The 23,723-nt window shown below is 43.0% G+C and overlaps 1 protein-coding gene across 2 annotated transcripts in view; it reads left to right on the top strand.

The window, feature by feature from the left end:
- The first annotated feature begins 7,031 nt into the window (after positions 1-7,031).
- Positions 7,032-23,723, top strand: part of TAF1B (TATA-box binding protein associated factor, RNA polymerase I subunit B) — a 39,343-nt gene continuing 22,651 nt past the window's right edge. For both annotated transcript variants that reach the window (XM_079969888.1, XM_079969889.1), the window contains exons 1-8: positions 7,032-7,175; positions 8,693-8,791; positions 9,206-9,293; positions 10,457-10,554; positions 11,416-11,511; positions 13,988-14,123; positions 18,914-19,067; positions 22,314-22,413. In XM_079969888.1, coding sequence (XP_079826014.1) covers positions 7,158-7,175; positions 8,693-8,791; positions 9,206-9,293; positions 10,457-10,554; positions 11,416-11,511; positions 13,988-14,123; positions 18,914-19,067; positions 22,314-22,413 — 789 coding nt within the window. In that variant the 5' untranslated portion in view covers positions 7,032-7,157. The remainder of the gene's footprint in view (positions 7,176-8,692; positions 8,792-9,205; positions 9,294-10,456; positions 10,555-11,415; positions 11,512-13,987; positions 14,124-18,913; positions 19,068-22,313; positions 22,414-23,723) is intronic.

Below are 23,723 nucleotides of genomic sequence, written 5' to 3'. Positions count from 1 at the left end.
GTGGTTGCTCTGGAGCACTGAGGAAAGGCCTTTCCCCTCCCTGCTACACAGAACTGGCAAAAGCACCTGCCGCTTAGATCCAAGCTTTCTGAAAGACCTCATTCACTCATAAGAATCTGCCTAGGTTTTGAGATCTCTGGGGAGGCCCTTCCATCAGTCTTGCCACCCTCACAGGCATGCTTGGTAGGGACACAGGATAGGGCCTTCTCAGTGGCTGCTCCCAGATTTTGGAATTCCCTCCCTAGATAAGCCAAACTGGCTCCCTCCTTGTTGGGCTTCTACTGGCAGGTGAAGACTTTTTTGTTCCAATGCGCTATGTTTTATATTTTTTAGTCATTCTTATTTTTGTCTATAAGCTGCCTTGAGTGCCTATCAGGGAAAGGTGGGGTATAAATGAATAAATATATCTTCAGGGCTTTTTTCCAGCTGGAACTCGCCGGAACTCAGTTCCGGCACCTCTCAAGTGGGCGCCATTGCCATTCTAAGAGAATAAGGGAGGTGTTCATGGTGAGTTCCAGCACCTCTTTTTCTAGAAAAAATAGCATAATATATCACCATCTTCATCTGACAAATGAATGTAAGAGTCCTGTTAGATCAGATGAAAGGCATATCTAGATCAGGTTCCTATTTCCTACCATGGTGTCAGGAGTCCAGGTTCCCAGCTTAATAACACTGTAAGCGCAGGTAATTAAAAAGGAGGATTTCTTGCAAAAACAGACAGATAGCTCCGGACAGCTCTAACAAAGCTGCTGACATTCTCACTCAAGATGACCCTTCTGAAGACTGCTTCCGGTTCCTACAGAAGATATTGAACCTTCACCCCTTACGTCTCTTGTTTTGCTTCGTGTTCAGCAGCCCTCCCATTCGCCAACTCTTCGGACTTATTGGATCAGCTCCAACCTCTTCCTGTTCCGAAAGACTGTCTCTGTGTCTGTTCGTGCCTTTTTGACCTTCCTGAGAGCTTTGGCTGTGTTCCAGCCCGCTCTCAGCTGTTCCCTTGGCAACCAGCCATCCAAAGTCAGAGGGATTCGACGCTGGCAGCTCTGGCCTCTGCTCAGCCTGTGCCAAATGGCTGTAAAGTTCCATTTGGAGCTGGCTCATTCCTGACACATGGTCAACTAGATGGAAAGCTAACCAGGAGTAGTCCTCTACTGCTGTCCCCCCACCTCTGAGCGACTGATATTCAGAAGCATATTGCCTCTGATGCAGGAGATAGTATACAGACATCTTGACTAGGAGCCATTGATAGTCCTTATCATCCATCCTAAAGGACACCTTTTGATTTAGCATGTTGAGTTTTTCATGTCCAATTAAAGTTCCAAAGTGCTGGGAAATTACAACTCTTAACAGCAACACCCTTAACAAACGTATTATTTAAGGAATACTGAGATGCAATGGTATCTGATTCTGTGGTTAGTTCCGTCTTGACTACTATCTTCCAGCTGGATGGCTGTCAGTGGAAGAGTGGTGGAGACAACTGACCCCACGAAATCCAATTGATTAACACTGGCTACAAAAATGCATAACTCATGAGTGATGGCACATACTAGGTGGTTCTCATGACTTCCCATGGCAACCATTTACTGAAAGATATAGTACAAGCTTTTCATCAATGAGCTCTTGTACTTTGGTCATTTCTGGTTTGGTCTTGCTTGTTAAGAACACCACAAGTGTGTTGCTGGATCAAACCAAACACCCATTGAATCTAATATCTTGTTTGCACAGTGGCCAACCAAATGCCTATGGGAAGGCTATAAGCAGGACCTTAGTCTGGTATTTTGTTTGTGGTTGAGTCTGGGCGTGTTTTGTTCATGGTTTGACATTATTTGTGCTGATTTTATTTTAAAATGTTGATTGCAAATCACCTTGAGTAAGAAGCTGGGATCCATGCCAATTCTACAACTCTATAATTCTATATATGTTCCAAGGCAATTTACAAACATCCTTAATAACAACTAAAATATTTTTAAACCAGTACAACAGAATCTAGGTTTTGATTTTAAAACAACACAGAATGAAACCTTAGGCAGAGATATTTTCATCTAGCTGAGGATTAATTTATACATTAATGTAAGTAGTTTTTAATTCATGATGAATTGTAAAAGTGCTTTTACATATCTGTAAGACTCTACTCACACTTCTCAAAGCACATGAAGGATGTAATTCTATAGGAGTAATGGCAGTCTCAGAAGTAAAAACCATTGAACTCAGTGGCCTTAGTTCAGAATGGACTTGTATAGGACTGCACTGTCTATCATTGAAACTCAGAAACCATCACTAAAACAAGGCAATAGCCTGTCCAGTTCTTTACCAAGTTTTCTGTGATCTCATCCTTTGGGAATTCTAACTCTACCTTATTAGCTGACAAATTTCCAAAGGGGTAGTTGTGTTTGTTGCAGCAAAAATAACAAAGTCTTGCGACACCTGAAACACTAACACATTTTATTATGCCAAAAGCTTTCATGGATTAAAGTCCACTTCATCAGAGACATGAAGGGTAATACTCAATTGCAGGTATTTATACACATGGTTTTAAGGGGTGCAGGCAGTTGTAAGGAGTGAGATCAGAGGGAATTGAAATGCAAGATGCACAGATAGTAGTAATTCAGTCAGAGCTAGAATGTATGTAAGCAAGCACAGTGACTCTTTACAAAAGCGGTGATATGCAATAAAACAATCAGATTATCAATGCTGAGTTAATTAACATTGGCAGTGGGAAAAGAAACCATTGTCTCTATTCAGGCCCAAATCAATGGTGTTTGACTTCTTGATAAATTGTAGTTCAGGTGTTTCGGGCTGCAGTTTTCCTCTAAAATTCCTTTAAGAGAAGTGGCAACATGCCCCAGTAGATATGCTATTTCCAAGTGTTTTTTTAATACAGTATTGTAAATCTTTTTGAAAACATTTGTTAGGCACACTGTCTTGTACTCTGCAAAGTTAACAGAGTTTTATGGGCAGCTAAAGGGTTTGTTGCCCCCCTTTGGCCTTGAGAAATGACAGCTATTAAAAACAAGGAAGAATTTTGTGGCACCTATAGGTCTTGTAATAGTGTTCCCAAAGAAGATATGGCACATCTTATCTGGCAACACTATTATAAGATCTAATATTGTCAGCCACAACATCAATGGTTCATTCACCTGCTTATCTTCTAACAATAACCTTCTGCATTCTAGATATAGGACAAACAGGCCAATCCCCACAAAAAAATAAAAATAAAATAAACAAATAGGCAGAAATCTGGCATTTGGGCAATATTAATGAAGCAGAAAGAGAACATTTCATTCTAGCTGTGAGGGATACTGACGATAATCATGACTTCCACATTTTTACTGACAACATATGAAGCAAGCAAGTGAAAAAATAACAGATGTTACCAAAAAAAGAGAGATAGGAAGAGTTTAAAACACAGCTAAGTTGTTCTTTTTCTCAATTTGCATCAAAGCTGGTTTTGGAAACACATCAAAATGCAGTATTTCCAAAGGAAAATCCGGACAGATATGGTTTGTGGATGCAGAGTGAATGGGAGCCTACGCAGTGCTACTGAGAGTTGGTCCATTGAAAGTGATGTATCTAAGCTGATCCTGTCCATTAACTTCAATGAGTCTACGCTGAGTAGACTCTACTCTGCAACACTGGCTACAACCCATTAACAATGATTACTTTTATCTCCCATCAAAAGACTGTTGTGGTCACAGAAGCCGACTAGATCGGCACTTGAATCTAATTTCAGTGTTGGCAACTTGAATTTAATTTCAGTGTTGGCAACGGGACAGCATTCTTTGCCATGCCTGAGGGCAGCAGGCTGACCTGGAGAGTCCAGGAACATACATCTTGCCGCCATTCATTCATCACCCTACCTGGGACCTTTTTGCTGCCTACTCAAACCACTCAAAAGAACAATAGATACATGCATACAATACTTGCTGGAGTGCATAGTTTGGGTTAGCTGTCTCTCGGCCTGTTGGCTTGGTCGATCACATGCCCTCCCCATGACACTGCTTGTAATGTGTTGACAAAATGTGAACTAGGAAAATGCAGTTTTTCAATATTATGAGGAAAAAATTACCTGAAGCATACGGTGCAAGTTGTATACTCACTCAACATGCCCTCTAAAGACCACAGTTATTAATTAGAGCGACTTGATTCCATTTATGGAAACATTTCAGAGGCATTTGTTTTATATGTGCAGGTAAAGCAGCACATTGGTCATCTTTGCCTTCCTGTAGGACTGCTGAGCGATTGCTGCATCATTGTCCTTCTTCTCCCCAAACCAACCAGGAGGATGGCAACCACATTAAAAAAACAAGAAACAAGAAATGTGCTCTATTTACAGATTAGTATTTACGACCTGCCTCTAAAGCTCTAATCCCTTCTGATTTTTGAAAACTTGGCACTTGTGTGGCTAGCAAGAAGACTCCTTTATCAGAGCACTGTGAATGGGTTTTGTTTAAGGGATCATCAGATGCACTTCAACCTTTGTCGGTCCTCTGATCTGGTGACTGAAGCATACAGGCAGACCAGTGGCAACATAACACCCATCATGCTCAAATTAGTATATGAACTCATTGAGTTCTCAGGAGACAATGGAGGCGTGCGCCATGAACTCAAAATGAGTACATTTTGGTTTGCTTTCAACATGGACTCCCAAGTGCAGCCCAGAATCCATCGCAATGCCACAGGAAAGGAGGGTGTGGGTCACATGCTTAGTTTGTGTGGGACGGTTAATCACTTTGCTCCACCTATGGCAGCAAAACAAAGTACTCTTGAGCTGTCGCTGTTTGTGCTAATGACAGTAATGAGAGTGAGTCTAGCATGGACAGTACATTCTGCATGGCTAAGTATATGGAAGTCTGTCAGAAGAGATGATAAATCTCTTGCAAGAACTCTCTAGTATTCCTGCTGGCTCACATCTGAGTCAAAAACATGAATGTGGGGACTAGAAGAAGAAGAGGAGTTTGGATTTGATATCCCGCCTTTCACTCCCTTTAAGGAGTCTCAAAGCAGCTAACATTCTCCTTTCCCTTCCTCCCCCACAACAAACACTCTGTGAGGTGAGTGGGGCTGAGAGACTTCAGAGAAGTGTGACTAGCCCAAGGTCACCCAGCAGCTGCATGTGGAGGAGCGGAGACGCGAACCTGGTTCCCCAGATTACGAGACTACCGCTCTTAACCACTACACCACATAATAATAATAATAATAATAATAATAATAATAATAATTTATTATTTGTACCCCGCCCATCTGGCTGGGTTTCCCCAGCCACTCTGGGCGGCTTCCAACAAAGATGAAAAATACACTAAAATCTCACATATTAAAAACTTCCCTGAACAGGGCTGCCTTCAGATGTCTTCTGAATGTCAGGTAGTTGTTTATCGCTTTGACATCTGATGGAAGGGCATTCCACAGGGTGGGCGCCACTACCGAGAAGGCCCTCTGCCTGGTTCCCTCTCTACTGATTTGCCCAAACATTCTGCCATAGCTCCCAAAAAATTATGGATTTATTTGGCATCTTCAGGGAAAAGTTTAATTCTTTTTCTTCCCCATATGTATAGTGTGAAAAACACCTTTGTTCTTGTAAGGTACAGCATCCTCTGAAAACTCTTCCGTGCAAACTGCTATTGTTTTGTTCAGTCTTAATTCTAGCCTTTTTTTTTAAAAAAAAAAGTTCATACATTTAAATTAATTAACATATGTATTTAAGCAGTAGTTCATTGGATAATGCCACATGTATACTTTGTAATATAATGTCATGTTATTGCAACAATTTTTTAAAAAAAGAACACTATGAACAGCCAATCTTTTGACCAGTGTTTTGTTTTTCTCTTCATATATTGTAAATATTAAAAACCTTGATTATGAAAGAACAATTGTACACATAGTTGCTTTATTATTGTATTGTTCAGTGCTCAAGTATCGTATTTTAAAAAATACAAGCTTTGTAGTATTTTTTAAAAGGTTAACACACCGGTAGTGGGTTTACGCCTGCTGATGTTTTTTGAAATAAGAATTAGAAACTTGTGTTTTAAGTCACCATGCCTGACAAAGGCTAGATTAATGCTTTGATACTACTTTGATAGTTTATTATTTTTAGAATTACCCCAGGGATGCAATTAAAGTACCTTCACTATAAACTAACGCATTTACTATAAAACGATATTACTTTGTTTAGTATTAGTAAATGAATGGCTTAAAAATTTGTTTCTGTTCACTATTGTGAATGTGAAAAACCCACTCTTCAAACGCTGACAGTGAAATCCAAGACAGAGAAGTTAAGTGGATATGGGATTTACATACAGTCTTATAAAGCTTTTGTGTTGTTTGTAGACTACAAACAACAAATTGTAGTATACTTCTCTTCGGAAAAGATTTTAACACCAATCGCCGCCAGTGAATTCTTTGGTCCGAGGGGGTCTTCATTCTCCATCTATTTCTCCATCTAAAAGCACAAAGTGGCACCCTCGAGAAAACTTGCCAAGTCTAACGCGGACCAGATGCCGTCGCCTCCGCACGGGGAACTGTTGTCCCTGTGTTAAATTTCCTACCACCCAGAAATATAAGCTAAAGCCTACAAGTTAGAGTCTGCTGTGGAAACCGTGGTCCTTTTTCATAACTAGCTGGTGGTGCAGGGATTCTTCTCCAGAAAGCCTTTCTGAGTCCTTCTCAGTCGGCATCGTGCAAACCTGTGTTGTTTACGCACTTAATTTAAAAGAGTAAGGTCTGGGTAAGCGAGGCTAGAATCAGGCACGGGCTGCAGAGGAAAGGCAGTCTGCACGCGCTCAGAGGCTGCAGCTCCCTTCACTCATTACAGCCGCATGGAGGAAGCAGATTCAGGGACTGAGTCCACGCGCAAAGCAAAACACACACACACAAAAAAACCCTGTCTGCTTTTCGCTCAGGGATTTCCTTTTAGCAAAAAAGAGAAGGGGTGGTGGGAGGAGGGGAAACAGAAACCCCGTCGCCGTGCATTTCGAGCCTCTTTGCTGCTGCTGCTTTTTTGCTTTGCTTTCCCCTTGCTAGAGGGGGAAATGTGCGCAAGCGGCATCCCCGGAACGAAAAGGACGGAGGCTTCGTTTCCCGGCCGGCTGCTGTTTCGGTGAGCTCGGCGGCGGCAGGATGGTTGCTACTACGGCGCAGTGGCGGTGATCGCTCCGCGCGCCATGGAGGAAGAGGACGCGGTGAGGTTGGGGCGCAAAGAGGAAGGGGAAGGGTCCCTGCAGCTGCCCCTGAGAAGGACAGAGGGTTGGGATGTGGGGCAGGCAGGAAGCCCTGGGCTTGAGTATCACGAGGGATGCAGACAGGACACAGCCTGTTCGGGGCGAGCTTAGTCATAAGCCCTTTGGGTCAAGTGGGAGTGGTTTAGGGTTCCCATTTCTTTTCCAGCAGGCTGCACAGTTCAACAGGTTAAGATGCCATCTCCTCCTGCACCAGACTGGGGAAAGCTTCCTCTGTTGAACGACGCCTTCCGTGCAGCTGTTAAAAAAACCAAAACCAAAAGAGGGTCTGGAGGATGTGGGTTGGGGGCAGTGCCGGATTTACCTTTAAGCTAAACAAGCTATAGCTTAGGGCCCCACTCTCTTGGGGGCCCCGAAAAAAATTAAAAAGACAAAACCACCTGGCTGTACATTTCCAAAATATAAGATAAAAAAATAAAAATAAAACCTACATACAGCAACAGTGTTTTGTGTTGTGTAGGCTCCTATGATGTAAGTAATGGGCCCCGCCTGCTTGCCTGCTCCCTAAAATATCACTGGTTTGCTCAATTCAATATATAGGGTGCCCATAAATTACCATATAGCATACATTCAACACAAAAAACAGCGACAGTTTGTTGTTGACCAAGGACAGCTGGACATATAAAGGGCCCCATTACCTTCAGTAGCTTAGGGCCTCATCAAACCTAAATCCGGCCCTGGTTGGGGGAGATACACAGCCATTTCTTCGAAGGATGAAATACTGTATTTATTCAGGTGTTAAGGTTCCCAGCGTAGTGCTATTGTTCTATACACTCTTTTATTGAGCTTCTGCCAACCTAGCAGTTCGAGAGCACACCAGTGCGAGTAGATAAATAGGTACCGTTGCGGCGGGAAGGTAAACGGCATTTCCATGCGCTCTGGTTTCCGTCGTGCCAGAAGCGGTTTAGTCACACTGGCCACACAACCTGGAAAGCTGTCTGTGGACAAACGCTGGCTCCCATGGCCTGAAAAGCGAGATGAGCGCCGCAACCTCATAGTCGCCTTTGACTGGACTTAACCATCCCAGGGTCCTTTACCTTTTTTATATTGAGTAAAGGGGTAGGTCGTGCAACAGAAGTGTTTAGCTCATGAAGTCCTATTTGTTGAAGTTAAATCAGATGTCTCAACAGCGCAAACCAAGTCACACTTACATGGAAGTAGGGCCCACTGCATTCACTGAGTTTTAAATGTGCATAGGATTGCAACCTGGGTTACTGTGTACCGTCTTCTACACATTTGCTTAGACTCTAATGAACATAGTGGAGCAAGTAAACATACATAGGGTTGGGTTGTAAATAATATTTAAGAAGATGCAATCTGTTATTCTTCTTCGATGGATAAGATACTTTACTGTGGTATATTGAAATAAATGTTATGGCCATGAAAGGACTGTGTACCTCTTGGAAAGAACAGACTGCTGCTATTTACATTCAATTTTTTCCTTTTTTTTTTTTAAATAGAGAGACTACAATGAACCTTGTGTACAGTGTTCTGACATCAATTGGGGACTTACTGAAGAAGGAAAATTTTACTGCAGATCATGCCACAATGTTATAGAAGTAAGTAAGCAATTCTCAGTCTCACTTTTTTTTTACACTCCCAAATTCCCTTCAGTTTTTAAGTGTAAACCTTCATTAAAAATTAAATATATTCACCTAGTGTGGGACCTGTATTAAATATTGTGGCCTTGGTTCATTTTTTATTATCTGCAACTAATCACATAGTGGCTCTGGAAGTGGATGCATGCTGTCATCCAAAAATTTATCCATGTAGTCCAGGAATCCAGAAGAACATTGTGATAGTGTTGTGGATTCTTGTAAGTCTACATCCATGGTAGCTTTGCAAATAGAAGCCTGCTCACCCAAAATGATCTCTGTTGTTCCATTGCGATACATGTTTAAAAGGACAAGAAGGCTTCTGGATTTTTTTGTGGTTTGTTGTTAACCTTATATGTTTTCAAAACTGTCTTGCAGAGGACTAGAGAAGTTATAACTGGTGATGCTACTACAAACGCCAGGGCACAGTCCATCTCTAGAGGCTTAAAAAAGAAGAAAAAACTTGGTATGTTGGCCAAAAAAAGAAAATGTGCTGTAAAAAAACAGGAAACATTTATATTCCCCAACCTTTGGCCTATTATCTTCATGAATGTATAAGCATAAAAAATGCTGTCTGGCAGTATTCAAAACTCCCATTGTTCTAGGCGCATTGCACGACAGGGAATTTCATTAGCGGGAGCAATTTCTGAGCTCTGGGCACAGTACTGCACCTGAGATTTCAGATTAAAACTGCAGAGTGGACCTTTTTCTGCTTCCCCACTTCCAGCTACTCTCTGAAGACTGGAGAAGAGACCCTCTTAAGAATATTAGGGGTGTTGGCAGGGGAAGGACTAGACCATGTGAAAAATGAACATAATATTTTAGCTGCAGTTCGTTCATTTTCAGCTTTGTATTCTTGTTATAAAAAAAGTGCCTAGACATTCTATTGTTGTATCCATAACCTAGGTTTAAGGTGCCATTTAGCTCCTAGCTTTCATATCTCAGTTTCTTAACACTTTGTTGTTGTTGTTTAGTCGTTTAGTTGTGTCCAACCCTTCGTGACCCCATGGACCAGAGCACGCCAGGCACTAACTTAACACTTAACACTACTGTCTGGCAAAATATGCTAGTCAGCTATGACTTCTCCATAGTTTTTGGATATAAATATGTTCCCCCAACATTGCTTCCAGATAGATTACAGCACAAATATCACTTTTAAGTCGACTGTTAACACTTTCTAGTGTACGATATTTGATCAGTAAAATGCTGACACACAGCTGGCACAAAATATTACAGCTAGACTGTAGATGGGGACAGACTATTAATAGTACAATGGTACCTCTGGATGCGAATGGGATCTGTTCCGGAGCCCCATTCGCATCCTGAGCAGAACGCAACCCGCGTCTGTGCGTGCGCGTGTCACGATTCATTGCTTCTGCACATGCGCGTGACGTTACTTTGAGCGTCTGCGCATGCGTGAGCTCTGAAACCTTCCAGGTCACCACAGAGCACAACCCGAAAACACTCAACCTGAAGCAACTTTAACCCGAGGTATGATTGTACATCAAAAGTTCAATGATCAAATCTTACTCCCTCGTAAGTGTGTTTAGGATCATAGCCTAAAATGCCTTATTGGTATAATTTTGGCTATTAACAAGCTATTAGTCATGACACTCATTTTTCTTTTAGAAAGCAGCTGGGAATGGTATATTTGTGAAGGCTTTCAATTCATTCTCTCGAAGCAAGCCGACGCACTGCAGGCTTTAGGAGTTTCTTCACAGTTCAAGGTACATTTAGCCTACTTGGTGCAGTGGTCAACAAACTACAGTTTAGATTAGCCATAGCTGAGGGTTCAGGCAGCACCAGCAGCATGCTAAACTGTGGTTAAAGCTAAAGCGGAAATAGAAGTTATCGATCTCCTTATAGCTGTTCCAGAAAGGGACAGGGTGTGTGTGCAGGCCCAAGATTCATTGTGGCTCACCATTGTAAACTGTGACTTAAGTGTGATTGCAGCCATTCCAGGGAATGCCTGGCAGTGAATTATGAAATTCAATGGACAGTTATGCAGCTTAGAACCATTGCACATAATCTATGTGCTGCTTAATGAAAATGCACTTGTTTCCCAGAAGGAGGAGGCATGGAAGTAGGGGTGGGAGCTGAGAAAAGGAAGGAGGAGGGAGAAAAAAGTGATGAAGGTGCAAATGGGGTTTGCAAAAGGAGCCACGGGAAGGAGGGTTAGGATGAAAGCAGGTGTACAAAGGGGGCAGCAAAATAGAAAGGAGTAGCGTTATCATAATAGTGTGGAGGGTGAAAAGGCTGCTTAGGAGTTGCAATGGGGGGGGGGGAGGAAGGTGCAGGAGGTTACCATAGAGGTGGTCTGTGTGCAACGGGAGGATTGTAAAAAAAGCAGGGGAGGAGTAAGCGTGGACATAGGCATGAAAAAGGGGCAGCAAAATAGGGCTGCAGAATAGAAGAGTGAAATGAGATTGGGAAGCTGAAAAGGGAGCTTATTAGTTGCATGGGGTGGGAAGGTGCAGCTCTAGGGGGGTTAATGTGGGGGCTTGGTTAGCAGCAAAGTGAGCCCACATGTTTTGCATGCACATAAACATACATAAACGTGGGTGAATAACTTTTTTTGTTCTTATCAGGATGATGTTTTGTGGAAATTCTGGAGAATTTACCTTCAGAAGAGCCCACAGGCTTATTGTGACAAGCCCCGTGAAGTTGCACGCGATATCTCGACAGTAAGTGCAAAGTTAGGAAGGGGTGATTAGCTGTCTTTTCCATGCCCATGTGGTCCAAGAGCATTTATGGAAACTTAGACAACCTATCTTATAACTAAAAACCTACATTATGGCAGTGCTCAAAACCCTTTAAGAGGACCTTGTTTTGCTGGGAGCCAGAATTCCTTAACACAGTGGTTTTCAACCAGCGTGCCGTGGCACCCTGGGGTGCCTTGAATGATGGGCAGGGGTGCCGTGGGCAACACTGGCCTATGTCCCTCCTTCCTTTCCTCCCTCCTCTGATGCTCTCTTGTGTCTCTGCCTCCCAAAGGCTTGCACAGCTTTTATTGCAGCAGCCCTGGCTATGAGTGTCACAGGCAAAGGGTGCCTCAGGGAGGCACCTCTCTTTGGGGCGGGGGGGGGGGCAGCTCAGAGACCAGGGAGTGTGGAGGACTCCCAAGGAGAGGGGAGAGGAGAGGCTGAAGGAACACTCCACAAGGGAGGGTGTTTGAAAAAGGGTGAGAAGCTGCCAGCTCTGCAGGCAAGGGGTGACATAACTGAGCTCCTGGGCTCCACAGGGGTGCCGCAGAAAAAAATGTAGTTGGTCAAGGGAACCATGGACTCAAAAAGGTTGAAAACCTCTGCCTTAACACACTGCTTTTCTAGATACGTCTTGCTCTTCACCGACACATGAATGGAGACAGATAAAACATACCTTAATCCTCTGGTGAAAAGTTTATTTTATCCTAACAGTGGGATATATTTAGCATTGAAAAATGTTTACTTCAGATTGCCATTGGTTGTAAATATTTTGCTATTGAATGTGAATGTAAAGCTACTAAGAACTTCAGGTTTTTTTAAAGAAAAAACTGTCATTGAGAGGGCGATTAAAGCCAGCAGGTGGAACCAAATATGCTATGTTTTCAGAAGACATGCTGAAAATGCGAGCAAAGATACAAAATAAATTATACTTAGTGGCTTTGTTTGGATGGTGTTTTCACGCCCATTGCAGGGAGTGTGAGTGGGTTTTGGGATTGTGTGCATGCTGTCTTCCACATGGAAAGTAAGATATGATCCGGCACTGTGCTTGTTTGATCTGAAACCAGATTGTTCTCAACCCCCCCTTTTTTGTAAAGCTTTTTTATTATTTCATTTTATAATTATATAAAACAGAGATAACAATTCTCAAACCCATCTTTTTACCTAGAATTGGCCCAGGTTGACAGATCTTTAAGGGTAAATTTATTATCAGATCCATCTCAGCGACAGTGGAAGAAGGCATATGTGATATTGAGGCCTGTTGCCACCTCCTGTAACTGGGGGGAAAATGTTATCTGAATCAGGCCAGTGACTTAAGCATATAATTATATGCATATTGCTTATCCTTGTGAATATGGCATGGGCTTAATGTTTCAAGAAAACTGTGGAGATGGCTTACATTGATTGGTTTTGGATCTATTGGTGTGAGCAAGACTTGCTAGGAATGACTTGTGTAACAGATTATTTGCTAGTACAGTCAGCATGCAACTTGCGCACATTTAACTTGCGCTATTGTAGCTGTATGTGGCAGGCGGCTGCAATTGCACAAATTAAATGCACAGAAGGCGGAGAGCTTAAAAGCTTCGGGAGGCTCTTGTGGGGCTATCAGAGAGGTAGGGATGTTCACACAAGGTCTGTTCCAGGATTGTTCTGACTATACGTGATTTTGGCTTTACACACAATCCCTGCAAGTTGCAAGTTTTAAAAAGAGGAAGGCATTTCTGCCTCCACCCAGTGTAGTTTGTCTGTATGCAATATACATAATTTAAAAAATATTTACACTGTTACATGTACCGTATTTTTCGCCCCATAGGACGCACTTTTCCCCCTCCAAAAATGAAGGGGAAATGTGTGTGCGTCCTATGGGGCGAATGCAGGCTTTCGCTGAAGCCTGGAGAGCAAGAGGGGTCGGTGCGCACCCCTCTCACTCTCCAGGCTTTGCGCAGATCTCCGCAAGCCGCGGAAGCCCGCTTGCGGAGAGTTGCCTGCATGCCAAAGGCTGGGCGCACTAAGCTCAGTGCGCCCAGACTTTGCGCGGCTCTCCGCAAGGCGCGGGAGCCTGGCGCTGGGCTCCCGCGGCTTGCGGAGAGTTGCCTGTTCTGGCTGCTAGGGTCAGGGGAAGCTCGGGCTTCCCCCGCCCCAGCCCCGCGCCTGGGGGGAAAGTAAATTTTTTCCCCTTTATTTCCCCCCAAAAAAACTAGGTGCGCCTTATGGGACAGTGCGTCCTATAGGGCGAAAAATGCGGTATTTAAAGATTGCTGTTTTACTTTGCAAACTAACTTATAACCACATATTTATCACTTTTATTGAAACCTGGTGATCATTACTGACTGCAGCAGAATATTTTTCTGATAAAACTGTTTTAAGGAAGAGGGAATTCCTTTTGAAAATGTAACCGTGCCATGGTTTAGAGCTGTGCCGTTGGGAGTCTTACACCACTGTTTTATTTTGAAAACAGACGTGCGACTCGGATACTGATGTCGACAGGGAGCTAGAAATTACTAGAATTCTTGGCTTGGCTTCCTCTGCGAGTGATACAGATGTGGTATCCGAATCTAGCATGGGAGGTTTTTCTTCTACTAGCAATTTGTCAGGTAAGACTAAACGTACCTTGAACAGTTAGTTTAGAAATGAAAACATTTTATCCTCTGGCTACTCTGGTGTGCTTAAAAGCTGTATCTTAATGACTAACATACAGTGGACTAGCAACACGCGTGCATTTAATTTCCATGATCACAGCTTTATGCTCTGGGCTGCCAGCCAGCTGCGATGGCACAAATTAGATGCATCCAAGGTGGAGAGCTTAAAAGCTCTTTCTACGCCAGGTTTTTGTGGTGAAGAAAGACCTTTTAATCTCTCAAACTTGCTTACTGGGCTCTGGGAAGATCTCATGTAGGCTCTGGAGGCCTTCATGAGGTCTTATGGGGTTCTCCAACATCTTACAGGAAGACTTCCAGAGAGTGCCTGATCCATGTGCCGTCTTCAGGGTTATTCTGGCTATACACAATTTTGGATTTACACACTATCCCTGGAACCTAATTTACCCTAGTCCTCTGTATGTAGCAGACTTAGAATGTTTTTATTTTAATCATAGTAATTAAAAAATTCCAGCCTTAGCTTCAGTGAAAAGTCTGAAAATGTTGTAGTGCTTTGTGTCCTCAACAGCATGTCCAGATTTGTAAAGTTAAATTTTCAAGAGTAAGGGGAATCTGGTTTAAGTGGATTACGGTAAGTGGTTGCAGGGCATATGGAAAAGCAGTACAAAGGCTGAATATTTTGTACAGTTCAGATGAGGGGGGTTGGGTCTGTGACTGAACCAGTGCTGAAGATAAGAACTGGGGGAAATTTTAAGGTAAAGGTACCCCTGTCCGTGCGGGCCAGTCGTGTCCGACTCTAGGGTTGTGCGCTCATCTCACTTAAGAGGCCGGGAGCCAGCACTGTCCGGAGACACTTCCGGGTCACGTGGCCAGCGTGACAAAGCTGCTCTGGTGAGCGAGCCAGCACCAGCGCAGCACACAGAAACGCTGTTTACCTTCCTGCTATAAAGCGGTACCTATTTATCTACTTGCACTTAGGAGTGCTTTCGAACTGCTAGGTGGGCAGGTGCTGGGACCGAAAGACGGGAGCTCACCCCGCTGCGGGGATTCGAACCGCCGACCATACGATCAGCAAGTCCTAGGCACTGAGGTTTTACCCACAGCGCCACCCGCGTGGGGGAAATTTTAGAGCGGCATTTTTTGGTTCATGGTGACATCTGGGGGCATAATGTACACTTTTGTTGTGTGTGGTTTTATCATTATTTAGGCTGGTCATTTATAACTAATCCTTAGGATTCACAAATGGAAATTGATGAGGTGACAAACCCGGAAAGTGTTCTATCTTGCAAATCCTAGCAACGTCCCAGCATTGTGTGATCTTGCTTGCTTGTAGAGTGTGCTTTTAAGACATTATTTTAAGAGTATCTATGTTGTAAAATAATTTTTTGTAGGTGAGTAGTAATGGGACGGGAATGAAAAAGGATTCCTCAAACTCAGGAATGGCATATTTTCACCATATTGCTTAGCGGCTGACAAATGGGAGCTTAAAATCTGTTTCTGTAACAATTAGGCATTATGTGATGCTTGGGGTTTTTAGATGTTTATATCTACTGACTGCCTGGTCATTGTTCTCCAAGCTGGCTGGTTGAAACCCTCCATTTGGTGCAGTATACAGACATTGTTTGGGAAGCCTATTAAATTCGTAGGCTGTTATGACATGTCTTAAATTGTATGTTGAGTTAGGTTTAATGCTGACTGCCTAATATGCCCTGCATAATCCAGAACAAATAAAATGCAAAGCTGCTGTGTTAACAGGATGGCTACGAATAGAACACAAGGATTATTGTAAATCAGACTGAATATGGAATAAGCAGTAGAGTTTCTATCATCAGTGCTCTTGAGACACAGTCTATACATGAAAAAGGCGAAACTGATGACTGAAAGGATTACCTGAGGTTCATGCTTTTTGTGCTGTGACTCACATATACACAATAGACATTCAAAGCAGCTCTTGTGTTTCCTTCTAAGCTTTTAGAAGCCATGCAGTAGAGGGTGTTTTCTTAGTAACTATTTTCATTCGCTTTGTTCAGAGGCAGTAAAGGCAAAATGATACTCAGTGCGGTGGAGCTGCTGTTATTAGTAATTTTAACAAATCACTGTCCATGCTGTCTTATAGGAAATGTGAATAGTACATAATCGTTATTTGGGGGGAAACGAGCGCACACAAAAACACTGTTGGGATTGTCACATGCCTGCATGTGGTTTTTCTCTAAAACTTTAATTGCAAGTCACTTATGTGAACAGGCTGCCGCTGGTGTGATACTATTATTGTTACGAATGTTGTTGTTATTATTCATATTTGGGGTTGAGTAATCTCTTCAAAAATAGAAAGTTAGCATGGCTTTCTTATTAAGAGTGTTGGATTAAAATTGTGGATTCCCTAGTCAGCCTTAAAGCTCACTGGATCGCCTTCAGCCTTTTAACATTTCTTAGCCCAACCTACCCTGTAGGGTTGTTTTGAAAATAAAAGGGGGAGGACAGTATTCCATGTACCTCCATGTGCTCATATAATAATTTTCAAAAGGGCTTAGAAATAATAAGTCACAAAACTATGAATGCTTTCTTCACCTCTGTTTTTTTCCACATTGGTATTTTATTTTGGAGTTACATCTTCCAGTTACTTTGCAAATAAGCATATTCATTTGTCTTAAAGTGGTGACTAGAGATATTTGATTTCAATGTTTTGTTATAAAATGCCTTCATGAATTTCTGAACTTTGCAGTCTTTGACTTTTTTTCTTATTATGCAGCCTAACTTGTTACATGTTTCTTGCTGTTTAGATATTCCTTTTTGTTTTCATAAGGAGTTTATATGGCATTATGAGAATGATTCATCGTCCTGAGCTGTATAAAGATACGTGGGTGTATAGAGCTGGGATAGCTCAGTTGGCAGAGCACAAGATTCTTAATTTCAGGGTTGTGGGTTTGAGCCCCACGTTGGGTGAAAGATTCCTGCATTGCGGGGGTTGGACTTGATGACCCTAATGGCCCCTTCCAACGCTACAGTTCTATGATTCTGTGTGTAAGCTGCATGTAGAATACTGGCCTCCACCTGCCCTATTAGCAGTATAAAATCTGAGTCTCTGGGAATGATAGCTGCTGATTTACATTCTTTTTATGCTTTGTCTCCAAAAGTTTTTTTCCCTTCCCTTTTTTCATCGTTAAATTGTCATTCAGCAAGCCTGCAATTTACATGCATTTAACCTGTGTGAATTCAGCTTTATGTGTGTAGCAATTTTTTAAAATAAAAATGGGTGAAAAGGGGACAGCCATTGAACCCAATGGATTTTGACTATACACAATTTTGGCTTTTAGGCACGATCCCTGGAACGTAACCCCTGCATAAGTTGCAGGCTTACAGTATTTCATTGGCTGAATTTTCCTGTATCACTTCTGCACACATTGGTGTGAAGTGATTTTTTTTTTGAGGTTTTCCTCTTTGTAAGAAAACTTATGTCAATTTTTTCTAGTTGGTCCACTTTTCTGCTTTACAGTGGTGCCTCGCAAGACGAAAATAATCCGTTCCGCGAGTCTCTTCGTCTTGCGGTTTTTTCGTCTTGCGAAGCAACCCTATTAGCGGCTTAGCGGCTTAGCGCTATTAGCGGCTATTAGCGGATTAGCGGCTTAGAAAAAGGGAGAAAAAAGCGAAAAAAATCACAAGACTCAAAAATCACAAGCAAGCCCCAAAAAATCACAAGCAAGCCCATAGGGAAATTCGTCTTGCGAAGCGCCTTGAAAAACGGAAAACCCTTTCGTCTAGCGGGTTTTCCGTCTTGCGAGGCATTCGTCTTGCGGGGCACCACTGTATTTTTAGCCAAGAACAAGGTTTACTTGTATAGAACAGTTGTACTTTAAGTGAAGCTGCACATAATAATTTGTTTTAAAGCTTTAAAGATTACGTCATTTCCCTTGCTATCCTCCTGGCTATGCTGAGAAGGGAAATCTTTTGTAGAGGTGTAATCTGCTGATGTGCTCGCACACACCTTTTGAGCCAAGCTCTAATTTGTGGTTTCGACAGCTGTCTTTGTTCTTTCATTCTCCATTTCCCATCTGTTAAGTTAGGAAAATGCATTTATTGATGTGAGATGAGATTTGCTCTTAAGATTTGAAAACAACCTGCCCCCCCCAATCCAGACACACTATTAAGTTTTCACTTGCATAGGATTTAAAGAGAATTAAAACCCTTCGGCTTCATTGCATAGTTTGGCTCAGTTGCTTGAGCATTGTCTATGTCTGTTCTCTGCTTGTGGCAGAATGTTATCAAGCTAACTGAGCAGCCACTTGGTCTTGGAACGAAGTACAGTGGACACTCGGGTTGCGAACGTGACCTGTGCGGGATGCACATTCGCAGCCCGCAGTGTTGGCAACCTTCGTCTTCGCACTCGCAGGTTGCGATTTGTCGCTTCTGCGCATGCGCAAAGAGCAATTTAGCGCTTCTGTGCATGCACGACCACTGAAACCCGGAAGTAACCCGTTCTGGTTCTTCCAGGTTTCGGCGGTCTGTAACCTGAAAAAACACAACCTGAAGTGTTTAACCAGAGGTATGACTGTATGTTATGATAGGTTTTCAGTTCCTTTTTATCAGTGAGTTGTACTCAACTATCCATGTCAAACTCAGTGTAGACTCATTGAAGTTAATGGATAGGTTAGTAACAACTAAAGTCCGTTGAGTTCAGTGGGTTTATTTTGGGTATGACTTGGTCAGGTACAACCTCCTTTGTATATTGATCCAGTATAGTCTGTAGTTTGGGCTAGCTTCCTTTTACCGTGCTTGAATTATTTCCACAGGAAAATCTTTCTGGTCTGGATCAGTGGATGCTGGCTCATATTTACAGAAAATGAAGAAAGGAGAGATTAGAATGTCAATGCCGATGACCCTGGCTTTCTGCTATTTGGCATTGCTCTGGTTGAGGGAATCAATTACATTATCACATCTCTTAAGGTAAGAACAGTATCTAATAAAGTATTTTGTTTTTAAAGCCTGCTTTCCATTCTGCCTTTAACTACAGCTTTTTGTATTTAGGTAGAATAAAATGTGATTAACTAAATAGTTTTATCACTTTTCTAGGTCAGTTGTGAATAAGATTTGCTTTTTTACAGAGCTACTTTCCTAGAAAAAGAGGAACCGGAACTCACGTCCCTTTTTCTCTTAGAATGGCAGTGGCACCCACCTGAGAGGTGCTGGAACTGAGTTCCAGTGAGTTCTGGCTGGAAAAAAGCCCTGCTTTAAAAAAATAAACAAACTCACATTTCACCAGACAGTTGTTCTCAACCCTTCATTGATGCAGACAATACAACAATATACCGTATTTTTCGCCCCATAGGACGCACCGGCCCATAGGACGCACCTAGTTTTTTGGGGGGAAAATAAAGAAAAAAAATATATTTTCCCCCCAGGTGTGGGACGGGGGTGGGGGAAGCATCTGGGTGCCGGCAAGCTCTCCCACGGCTAGCGGATAGCTTCCTGAAGCCTGGAGAGCGAGAGGGGTCGGTGCGCACCGACCCCCCTCGCTCTCCAGGCTTCAGCGAAAGCCTGCATTCGCCCCATAGGACACACACACATTTCCCCTTCATTTTTGGAGGGGGAAAAGTGTGTCTTATAGGGCGAAAAATACGGTAATTCAACTAGTACAAAAAATTAAAATGAAACTAGCTGAAACCAATTGAAACAGCAGCATTCACTAGTGCCTAAATAGCCATCAGAATAACAGTGTTTTCACTGCTTACAAAAGGAATCTGGAGAAGTATGCATGTGGAGTTTAGAGGGGGAGCATGCCACAAGATGGACACTCTTCAACCTTTTCAAGCTGGGACTACCATTAGCCTAACTATGGATTTAGGAACCCACATGTATCTGTCTGTCTGTCTGTCTGTCTGTCTGTCTGTCTGTCTACACACACACACACATATATATACACACATGCGTATACATATACACACGTGCTGCATTAGGATAGGCCAAATATTGTTGGACTTCCCTGATCGTTGGCTATACTGGTTGGGACTGATGGGAGTTGGGAGTACAACAACATCTGGAGGGCCAGAGGTTTCCCATCCCTACACAGTGGGCCCTGACCCACAAGTTGAAGACCAGTGGAATAGATTAACTTGGAGGCTGCGACGACGCAACGGCACTTTCCCCCTGGTGCCATTGGGCCGGCCCTCACTTAAATACAGTGTGACTACCTCACAGTACACCAGTTACACAAATCTCTACAAATTGCCCCAGATTATCTAGTGGGGGGACTTGTGTGAGGGAAAACTTAATGATTTGGAGTCTCAGGCAGGATTTGATCAAATAAACAAGACATATTTTATTAAACATAGGAAGTTTATGACACAAAGTGGGTAAAACAAAGGATACTTCAGATATAATGTTTTTTCAGGTAACCGTTCACCTAATAATATTTATACTAAATCTAACTGATGTTATGGACTCCTAATCAAGCACAGCTTCTTTTAAACTTCAGTTGGCTTATGTTCAGTTACTTTGCTTCAGGTAGATTTTACAGGTTTTTAGACTAAAGGGTAAATGCTCAGCTTATTTCTAGTTATTTCACTTCAGTTCTTTCTCAGTTGTTGCACAGCTGTTGCCGCTTAATACTTTGGTTCTTAAACAAGGTGGTACTTCCTGTCAGTTACCCATCCCTTTGACAAACCTACTCCTGAGGTAACAGACCCAAGGGATCACCACACCCCTCTTAACTGGTTTGGGAGACTTTTCTTTCAGGAACAAGCATGGCCAAACTTGGCCCTCCAGCTCTTTTAGGACTACAACTCCCATCATCCCTAGCTAACAGGACCAGTGGTCAGAGATGATGGGAATTGTAATCCCAAAAGAGCTGGAGGGCCAAGTTTGGCCATGCCTGTTCTAGAAGAATCTCTCCCCTCCTGACCGGATTGAGTCCTAAGTAGACTTTATCTTTCCAGCTTCTACTTCACCTGGCTCAGCCTCAGCCTCCCAGTTAATTCCTGGCCTATTATTATCACAGGACACCACACGCTGTCCTTCACACTAAGCTCAGAGACTTCCTTATCTAGCTTTTGATATACAGTGGTACCCCTGGATACGAACGGGATCCATTCCGGAGCCCCATTCACATCCTGAAGTGAACGCAACCCGCATCTGTGGGTCGCAATTTGCCGCTTCCGTGCATGTGCGTGAGTTCATTTTGACCGTCTGTGCATGCGCGAGCGGTGAAACCTGGAAGTAATGTGTTCCGTTACTTCTGGGTCACCGCGAAGCGCAACCCAAAAGCGCTCAAGCTGAAGCAACTTCAACCCGAAGTATGACTGTATTCCTCAGAGTGGATGTTTCTACCCAGAACCAACTCTCTCCTCTCACTCCCTATCTCCCAACCTAAAACCTGTCTCTCCAAAAACCTCTCCTTTCGACTCCCTCCCCTGGAACCCCGGCCAATCAGAAGCTGCCGTTCGCTAACCATTTGCTCCCTCCCCTGGAACCCCGGCCAATCAGAAGCTGCCGTTCGCTAACCATTTGCTGGCAGGGAAAAAGAAAAAGAAAACACTAGGTGACCCAAACCTGCCCAGCAAAACAAACCTTTCCCTCACAGAGGCCATATGCACTTGGCTGGTAACATGGCTTTCAAAGTTGTGGCTGGCTACATTCTGTGATTTTCAACTCCTAACTAGCAGTGGCAAATATTTTTTTTTAAAGTGTGAGATCAAAAATTATCTACCCCAATTTTGCAATTTCTTAGGCAATACAAGCTTAGTTGTGGACTTTGGCTTAGCTCGACATTCACCCTTCCTCGTGTTTTTACAAGCTAATCAATTTATGAAGATCTAAAAACTGCTTTTTTTAGTTTGGAAAGTGTAGGCTTTTCAAAATTCCTCTTTACTAATTGACTAGAAGAATAGAAGTCTGCAATTGTCAGAGTTAACCAAAGGGCTGTTTCTTCCAAGCATCCCCTTCTTTTTGCACTGATTGATATTTCTGCATAGACGTGCCCACTTCCAATAATTGCACACCACTGTTTAACAGTGCAATATGGATGGGTTTCTACTTTTGCTCTCATTAATTAAATATATTTTAAATGTAATATTTAGCAGGGATTCGTGATTTCACTCAGCTGTTACGTTTTAGCTTTGTATCTGTGTCTTGTCATGCGGTTTGAACTAAAATCAGTATGTACATCTTGATTTTACATCTACTCCTTTCATTTAGGCTGGTAATGGATGGCCACATCCCTTACTTGAATGCTTATAAAGATTTCCCAGAGGAGATGAAGGTATATGGGAAGGACTGCAAGATCTTCCATGTAAAGGTGACCTTCATTCATCTACCTTCTGTGAAAATGTTTACCCGTTACATACATGTATGGTGGCTCTGATGAATTAAAAGTAGATTTTTCTTACTGATCTTACAATTTCTGGAAATGCTCTTTAGCCTCACTGGTTCCTCCCAGGCATTGTCTAATGTCTGTTATTACTATCTGCTATTCCCCCCAGTGCTCTCACCGTTTATTTAATCTGTGGTAGTCAGCTCTTTCTTCTTCTTCTTCTTCTTCTTCTTCTTCTTCTTCTTCTTCTTCTTCTTCTTCTCTCTTTTTTGCATTGCAGCCATGTAAAATGGGGAGCATTTTAAGTTGGAGAGATGGTTTTTCAAAACATTCCTCCTTTGAATGAATACCACCAGCACCGATCAGCTGATTCAGAGGGGCTTTCTCCATTAGTGAGAAGGGTTTTACACTGAAACTTCTGGTTAAAACAGGGTTCTCCCCCCGCCCAGTAGGGAATACAGTATTTTTGGCACCATAACACTCACTTTTTTTCCTCCTAGAAAGTAAGGGGAAATGTCTGTGCGTGTTATGGAGGGAATGCCTACGGGTGGCGGGGGGGATCTGCTGCATTCCTGAGCAGAGGATCCATGGTTCCCCTTCCTTCCCTCCTCCGTGGCTCGCTTTGAAACAGCAAAGCGGGAGAAGAGCCGTTGAGTGGGGAGGAGAGAGGGACAGAGAGCCTGCTTGCTTTAAAGGAGTAAAGCGGGAGAGGAGAGGAGCCGCTTACACGAGTGTAAGCAGCTCCTGTCCAGTTGGTTCCTTTAAAGCAAGCAGGCTCTCTGTCCCTCTCTCCTCCCCACTCAGCTCGCTAAATAGCAGCAAAGTTTTTCAGCTCGCTAAGCCAGGGATGAGCGGGGAGGAGGGAGAAAAGCAGAGCCTGCTTGCTTTAAATGAGCAAAGTGGGAGAAGAGAGGAGCCTTCTCCCCTTGTACCCCTCTTCTTCATTATTAGCAGCATCCTTCTCCACCCACCCCACGCATGCTTCTTCTCCCCTTAAACCCCTCTTCTGCATTATTAGCAGCATCCTTCTCCTTGTCCCTTGAGTGCTTTTCCTTCCTTCCCCACTTAAAACGTGGTTACAAAGCATGGATCCACATGGATCCTCAGGATTTTTGCACTGGGTCACCCCATATTCACCATCAGATCACATAACATGTCCATGGCTACATCTTGCACCAAAAAAAACACACACACCCACTGTTGCCTGGGGCCGCAGTGGTGCAAAAACGTGGTTACAAAGCATGGATCCACATGGATCCTCAGGATTTTTGCATTGGGCTACTCCAAACTCACTG

This window comes from Podarcis cretensis (genome assembly GCF_951804945.1).
Source record: "Podarcis cretensis genome assembly, chromosome: 3".
In the NCBI taxonomy this organism is placed as follows: Eukaryota; Metazoa; Chordata; class Lepidosauria; order Squamata; family Lacertidae; genus Podarcis; species Podarcis cretensis.
The sequence above is the reverse complement of the archived record's forward strand: the minus strand, read 5'-3'. Positions and strand labels throughout refer to the sequence as shown.